The 8,776-nt window shown below is 45.6% G+C and overlaps 1 protein-coding gene across 1 annotated transcript; it reads left to right on the forward strand.

Annotated features, from left to right (window-relative positions):
• The first annotated feature begins 2,797 nt into the window (after window positions 1-2,797).
• Window positions 2,798-7,859, forward strand: LOC130210696 (interleukin-1 receptor accessory protein-like). The gene is made up of 5 exons (XM_056441176.1): window positions 2,798-3,171; window positions 3,284-3,432; window positions 3,935-4,078; window positions 4,712-4,855; window positions 6,522-7,859. Exons 1-5 carry the CDS (start codon window positions 2,798-2,800, stop codon window positions 6,935-6,937), a joined length of 1,227 nt encoding a protein of 408 aa, XP_056297151.1. The 3' UTR covers window positions 6,938-7,859.
• The last annotated feature ends 917 nt before the right edge of the window (window positions 7,860-8,776 follow it).

The raw sequence follows: 8,776 nt of genomic DNA on the forward strand, positions 1-8,776 counted from the left end.
TGTGACCAGATGAACAATAGATGTCATGTGACCAGATGAACAATAGATGTCATGTGACCAGATGAACAATAGATGTCATGTGACCAGATGAACAATAGATGTCATGTGACCAGATGAACAATAGATGTCATGTGACCAGATGAACAATAGATGTCATGTGACCAGATGAACAATAGATGTCATGTGACCAGATGAACAATAGATGTCATGTGACCAGATGAACAATAGATGTCATGTGACCAGATGAACAATAGATGTCATGTGACCAGATGAACAATAGATGTCATGTGACCAGATGAACAATAGATGTCATGTGACCAGATGAACAATAGATGTCATGTGACCAGATGAACAATAGATGTCATGTGACCAGATGAACAATAGATGTCATGTGACCAGATGAACAATAGATGTCATGTGACCAGACGAACAATAGATGTCATGTGACCAGACGAACAATAGATGTCATGTGACCAGATGAACAATAGATGTCATGTGACCAGATGAACAATAGATGTCATGTGACAGATGAACAATAGATGTCATGTGACCAGATGAACAATAGATGTCATGTGACCAGATGAACAATAGATGTCATGTGACTAGATGAACAATAGATGTCATGTGACCAGATGAACAATAGATGTCATGTGACCAGATGAACAATAGATGTCATTTGACCAGATGAACAATAGATGTCATGTGACCAGATGAACAATAGATGTCATGTGACCAGATGAACAATAGATGTCATGTGACCAGATGAACAATAGATGTCATGTGACCAGATGAACAATAGATGTCATGTGACCAGATGAACAATAGATGTCATGTGACCAGATGAACAATAGATGTCATGTGACCAGATGAACAATAGATGTCATGTGACCAGATGAACAATAGATGTCATGTGACCAGATGAACAATAGATGTCATGTGACCAGATGAACAATAGATGTCATGTGACTAGATGAACAATAGATGTCATGTGACCAGATGAACAATAGATGTCATGTGACCAGATGAACAATAGATGTCATGTGACCAGATGAACAATAGATGTCATGTGACCAGATGAACAATAGATGTCATGTGACCAGATGAACAATAGATGTCATGTGACCAGATGAACAATAGATGTCATGTGACCAGATGAACAATAGATGTCATGTGACCAGATGAACAATAGATGTCATGTGACCAGATGAACAATAGATGTCATGTGACCAGATGAACAATAGATGTCATGTGACCAGATGAACAATAGATGTCATGTGACCAGATGAACAATAGATGTCATGTGACCAGATGAACAATAGATGTCATGTGACCAGATGAACAATAGATGTCATGTGACCAGATGAACAATAGATGTCATGTGACCAGATGAACAATAGATGTCATGTGACCAGATGAACAATAGATGTCATGTGACCAGATGAACAATAGATGTCATGTGACCAGATGAACAATAGATGTCATGTGACCAGATGAACAATAGATGTCATGTGACCAGATGAACAATAGATGTCATGTGACCAGATGAACAATAGATGTCATGTGACCAGATGAACAATAGATGTCATGTGACCAGATGAACAATAGATGTCATGTGACCAGATGAACAATAGATGTCATGTGACCAGATGAACAATAGATGTCATGTGACCAGATGAACAATAGATGTCATGTGACCAGATGAACAATAGATGTCATGTGACCAGATGAACAATAGATGTCATGTGACCAGATGAACAATAGATGTCATGTGACCAGATGAACAATAGATGTCATGTGACCAGATGAACAATAGATGTCATGTGACCAGATGAACAATAGATGTCATGTGACTAGATGAACAATAGATGTCATGTGACCAGATGAACAATAGATGTCATGTGACCAGATGAACAATAGATGTCATGTGACCAGATGAACAATAGATGTCATGTGACCAGATGAACAATAGATGTCATGTGACCAGATGAACAATAGATGTCATGTGACCAGATGAACAATAGATGTCATGTGACCAGATGAACAATAGATGTAATGTAATGAACAATAGATGTCATGTGACCAGATGAACAATAGATGTCATGTGACCAGATGAACAATAGATGTCATGTGACCAGGTGAACAATAGATGTCATGTGACCAGATGAACAATAGATGTCATGTGACCAGATGAACAATAGATGTCATGTGACCAGATGAACAATAGATGTCATGTGACCAGATGAACAATAGATGTCATGTGACCAGATGAACAATAGATGTCATGTGACCAGATGAACAATAGATGTCATGTGACCAGATGAACAATAGATGTCATGTGACCAGATGAACAATAGATGTCATGTGACCAGATGAACAATAGATGTCATGTGACCAGATGAACAATAGATGTCACGTGACCAGATGAACAATAGATGTCATGTGACCAGATGAACAATAGATGTCATGTGACAGATGAACAATAGATGTCATGTGACCAGATGAACAATAGATGTCATGTGACCAGATGAACAATAGATGTCATGTGACCAGATGAACAATAGATGTCATGTGACCAGGATGAACAATAGATGTCATGTGACCAGATGAACAATAGATGTCATGTGACCAGATGAACAATAGATGTCATGTGACCAGATGAACAATAGATGTCATGTGACCAGATGAACAATAGATGTCATGTGACCAGATGAACAATAGATGTCATGTGACCAGGATGAACAATAGATGTCATGTGACCAGATGAACAATAGATGTCATGTGACCAGATGAACAATAGATGTCATGTGACCAGAGAGACTCTAGACAACCACAGAGATACTCTATTCAACCACAGAGAGACTCTAGACAACCACAGAGAGACTCTAGACAACCACAGAGAGACTCTAGACAACCACAGAGAGACTCTAGACAACCACAGAGATACTCTATTCAACCACAGAGAGACTCTAGACAACCACAGAGAGACTCTATACAACCACGGAAACTCTGGACTCCTGTATTCATTGTGCTGGTCCTCTCAGACTCGGAGGTCAGCCTGTTGTGTCGAGGTTCCTTCCCCTTCCTCAACTCCTCCTGGGAGATCTGGTGGACGGTTGACGGGAAGACGCTGGACCAGCTGGCCGACCAGCACCGCTTCTCCAGAACCGACAGGTGGAGTTCTCTGAGTGTGACGATGTCTGCAGCCTGGTCCTGGAGGAGGAGCTTCTGGAGACCACTACCCAGAGCCAGAGCTCAGCCGGTCTCACGCTGTGTTGGTCTGCAGACGGGAGCGCTACGTCCACGGGGACCGCTGGGAGGACAGCGTGCTGCGGATCCATGACTTCCAGTCCGAAGACCTGAACCGGGAGTACAACTGCTCCGTGAGGAACGGCCGGGGGTTCGAAACCCGCAGAGCGCGGCTGGAGCAGGAGGGTGAGCCCCTTTGACCTTTGACTCACTGTAGAAGCTCCACAGGTAGAACACATGGAGGGCTTCAGGTGCAGTAAACCTACTGTCACTACACATTACCTTAACTTTACATTGCACGTAACTTTACAATACACGTAACTTTACAATACACGTAACTTTACATTTAATATAACTTTACATTACACGTAACTTTACATTTAATGTAACTTTACATTACACGTAACTTTACATTACACGTAACTTTACATTTAATGTAACTTTACATTACACGTAACTTTACATTACACGTAACTTTACATTTAATGTAACTTTACATTACACGTAACTTTACATGTCACGTAACTTTACATGTCACGTAACTTTACGTTTGACGTAACTTTCCGTGTCCCGTAACTTTCCGTGTCACGTAACTTTACGTTTGACGTAACTTTCCGTGTCACTTAACTTTACGTTTGACGTAACTTTCCGTGTCACGTAACTTTCCGTGTCACGTAACCTGCGTCAGGGTCTCTGCCGTCCGTGGAGCTGGGTTGTGGTCTCGGCGTGACCCTGGTCCTCATGCTGGTCCTCTTCGTGGTCTACCACGTCTTCTGGCTGGAGCTGCTGCTGCTCTACCGGTCCTGGTTCGGCACCGACGAGCGGCACACAGGTGAGCGGCAGGTTGCCGGTTCACCTCCTCCTCTCTGCCCCTAGTCCAGGACCTGGTTGGAGAGACGGAGACTTTTAAGATCTGAAGACCACGAGGTCCACGGAGCCTTCTTCATTCAGAGGGCTGAGCTGCTTCCTCTGCAGACTAGCCCAGACTAACCCAGACTAGACTAGCCCAGACCATACTAACCCAGGCTAGACTAGACTAGCCCAGACTAACCAAGACTAGACTATCCCAGACTAACCCAGACTAGACTAGCCCAGACCATACTAACCCAGGCTAGACTAACCCAGACTAGACTAGTCCAGACCATACTAACCCAGGCTAGACTAGACTAGCCCAGACTAACCAAGACTAGACTATCCCAGACTAACACAGACTAGACTAACCCAGACTAGCCCAGACCATACTAACCCAGGCTAGACTAGCCCAGACTAACCCAGATTGCACAGACCATACTAACCCAGGCTAGACTAACCCAGACTAGCCCAGACCATACTAGCCCAGGCTAGACTAGACTAGCCCAGACTAGCCCAGACTAGCCCAGACTAGACTAGCCCGGGCTAGACTAGCCCAGACTAGACTAGACTTCCCAGGCCATACTAACCCAGACTGTCTGTGTCTGTGTCTCAGATGAGAAGCAGTACGACGTGTACCTGTCGTACGCTCGGCACAGTGAGGAGGAACACTTCGTTCTCTTCACTCTTCGCAGCGTTCTGGAGAACCAGCTCAAATACTCTGTCTGCATCTTTGACCGAGACAGTCTGCCGGGAGGAAGTGAGTACACACAGAGACACACAGGTACACACAGGTACACACAGGTACACACAGAGACACACAGAGACACACAGAGACACACAGGTACACACAGAGACACACAGACACACACAGAGACACACAGGTACACACAGGTACACACAGGTACACACAGAGACACACAGAGACACACAGGTACACACAGAGACACCTAGAGTATCATTAGAGACACACACAGGACACACAGAGACACAGGTGTACACAGGCACACAGGTACACAGACACACAGAGACACACAGGACACACAGAGACACACAGAGACACACAGGCACACACACAGGACACATAGGACACACAGGTACACAGACACAGAGACACACAGGTACACACAGGTGCACACAGAGACACACAAGGAGAGACACAGAGAGAGACACACAGAGACACACAGGTACACAGGCCACATAGTACACACAGAGACACACAGGACATACACAGGACATACAGAGACACATAGGTACACACACAGGACACACAGGCATGGTACACACAGAGACACACAGAGACACACAGGCACATAGGTACATACAGAGACACACAGGTACACAGAGACACATAGGTACACAGGTACACATAGAGACATAGAGACACACAGAGAGACACAGGTACACACAGAGACACAGACATAGGACACACAGGACACACAGAGACACACAGAGACACAGAGGCATACACAGACACACAGAGACACACAGAGACACACACAGACACACACAGACACACAGAGACACACAGGTACACACAGAGACACACAGAGACACATAGGTACACACAGAGACACACAGAGACACACAGGTACACACAGAGACACACAGGTACACACAGGTACACACAGAGACACACAGAGACACACACAGAGACACACAGAGACACACACAGAGACACACAGAGACACACAGGTACACACAGAGACACAGAGACACACAGGTACACAGAGACACACAGGGACACAGAGACACACAGGTACACACAGAGACACACAGACACACACAGGTACACACAGAGACACACAGACACACAGAGACACACAGAGACACACAGAGACACACAGACACACAGACACAGACACATAGAGTTACACAGACACACACAGACACACAGACACACAGAGACACACAGAGACACACAGACACACAGACACACAGAGACACACAGAGACACATATACACATATATACACATAGACACACAGACACACAGACACACAGACACACAGAGACACAGACATTACACACAGACACACAGAGACACACCGAGACACACCGAGACACACAGAGACACACAGAGACACATAGAGACACAGGTACACAGAGACACACAGGTACACAGAGACACACCGAGACACACAGAGACACACAGAGACACACAGAGAGAGAGAAAGAGAGACACACAGACACAGAGACACAGAGACACACAGGGGACACACACACACAGACACAGAGACACACACAGACACACACAGAGACACACAGAGACACAGAGACACAGAGACACACAGAGACACACAGAGACACACAGAGACACACAGAGACACACACTTTACTGTTATATTTACTACTACTACTCCCACCATTACTCTCACCAGTACTCACCAGTACTCACCAGTACTCCCACCCCTCCCCCCTCCCCAGCCATCACCGATGACTCCTGGTGCTGCCTCCCTGCCACGCCTGCTGGCTCCCAGGCGCTGCTGGAGCTGCAGGCGGGCCTGGAGGCCATGGCGCGGGGGGGGCACCTGAGGGTGATCCTGGTCCAGTACCGGCCGGTCCGCTGGCAGGCCTGGGTCCGGGAGCTGAGGAGGGCCCGCGTGGCCCTGGTGCTGGTCCGCTGGCAGGGGGACAAGTCCAAGGAGCTCACGTCCCGCTTCTGGAAGCGTCTCCGGGTGGAGCTTCCTGTGAGGAGGCTCAGCGGGGAGGAGGTGCAGGAGGAGGCGCAGGAGGAGCTGGGCCTCATGAGGATGCTCAGTCAGAACAGCACCGGCTCACAAACGGGCCTCGTCCGCGACACCAGCAAAGACCAGCAGATGGTCCTGAACTCTGCTGCGTAGGATCAGGGTCTGGTTCTCCCCTTGGGACCGGGACCAGAACAGAACCAGCACAGAACCGGAACAGAACAGCACCTCCTTCCTCCTCCAACTTTCAGCATTCATGGTCACCTCATGAGTCCTGTTTCCTCTGCACACCGACCACCTCATTGTTATATTCATACATATAATTATATATATATAATATATATATAATTAGATATATATAATTATATTTATATATATATAATTAGATATATAATATCATTATATATATATATATAATTATATATATATATAAATATAATTGTATATATATATATACATGCTAATGGTGGCATACATCAATATATATGCTAACGGTAGCATGATAGCATATATGCTAACGATATCATGGTAGCATATATATATGCTAAGTTGCTAACGGTATATATGCTAATGTTAGCATAGATATCAATCATGAGTTCTTCCTCCGGTATGTGTCCATCATTCCCTCTGAGCGCCCTCTAGTGGCCGTGAGCTGAACTGGTCATCAACACTCAGTCGTGTTGTGTAACTTTTGTGTTCTTCAGGATATTTTGGGTCCAAACCAGCAAACGTAACATTTGTGTCCTCTTAGTAGAGGGATATTTACAATAGGATGCACTATTATATAATAATAATCATGCATTTTATTTAAAGCACTTTTCATTCAAAAGGAATCTGAAAGCTTTAAAAGCTGCAAGGTTTCAAATATGAGCATTAAAATGTAAAACTTACTGAAGTTACTTGATGTTGGGATTACTGTATTTGTTGTTACTTTAATATACAGTATAATATATGTGTATACTTATATTTGTCTCTTTAAAAAAAGAACCTCTTTAAAGAACAGCATTCTGGGAGAAAGCATCTGCACTTTGTCATTGACAGTATTTCATCTATTTTAATAAATGCATTTTCCATCTAATCGTTTGTCATCATTCATTTCAATGTTTTCATTTCAATTAAAACTTTCACTTTCTAAAAGTCTAAGACCACTGTGTTGTTCATAATCATTCACTTTTATTTTGAAATGTAAAAGTCCTCCAGTGTCATTTATAGTCAAGCTAGTAGTTAGCAGCTAGCTACTTAATGCTAAAACTAGCGTGCTAGCATCTTGGTGAAACAGTCCAGACCAGCTGCTCCTCTGGAGGTCTCTCCTCTGGAGGTCTCTGGAGGTCTCTGAAGGTCTCTCCTCTGGAGGTCTCTGGAGGTCTCTCCTCTGGAGGTCTCTGAAGGTCTCTGAAGGTCTCTGGAGGTCTCTGGAGGTCTCTGAAGGTCTCTCCTCTGGAGGTCTCTCTGGAGGTCTCTGAAGGTCTCTCTGGAGGTCTCTGAAGGTCTCTCTGGAGGTCAATCTGGAGGTCTCTGGGGGTCTCTCCTCTGGAGGTCTCTGAAGGTCTCTGGAGGTCTCTCTGGAGGTCAATCTGGAGGTCTCTCTGGAGGTCTCTGGGGGTCTCTCCTCTGGAGGTCTCTCTGGAGGTCTCTGAAGGTCTCTGGAGGTCTCTCTGGAGGTCAATCTGGAGGTCTCTCCTCTGGAGGTCTCTCTGGAGGTCTCTGGGGGTCTCTCCTCTGGAGGTCTCTCTGGAGGTCTCTGAAGGTCTCTGGAGGTCTCTCTGGAGGTCAATCTGGAGGTCTCTCCTCTGGAGGTCTCTGGAGGTCTCTGAAGGTCTCTGAAGGTCTCTGGAGGTCTCTCTGGAGGTCAATCTGGAGGTCTCTCCTCTGGAGGTCTCTGGAGGTCTCTGAAGGTCTCTCCTCTGGAGGTCTCTGGAGGTCTCTGAAGGTCTCTCCTCTGGAGGTCTCTCCTCTGGAGGTCTCTGGAGGTCTCTCCTCTGGAGGTCTCTCTGG

This window comes from Pseudoliparis swirei, chromosome 20 (genome assembly GCF_029220125.1).
Source record: "Pseudoliparis swirei isolate HS2019 ecotype Mariana Trench chromosome 20, NWPU_hadal_v1, whole genome shotgun sequence".
NCBI classification, from domain to species: Eukaryota; Metazoa; Chordata; class Actinopteri; order Perciformes; family Liparidae; genus Pseudoliparis; species Pseudoliparis swirei.

Excerpts from the sequence above, each read along its gene's own strand:
- LOC130210696 (XM_056441176.1), top strand. The coding sequence starts at position 2,798 with ATGTCATGTGACCAGAGAGACTCTAGACAACCACAGAGATACTCTATT. Across the intron at positions 3,172-3,283 it reads CGCTTCTCCAGAACCGACAG|ACGGGAGCGCTACGTCCACG; the intron begins GTGGAGTTCTCT and ends GTTGGTCTGCAG. Across the intron at positions 4,856-6,521 it reads AGACAGTCTGCCGGGAGGAA|CCATCACCGATGACTCCTGG; the intron begins GTGAGTACACAC and ends CCCCCTCCCCAG.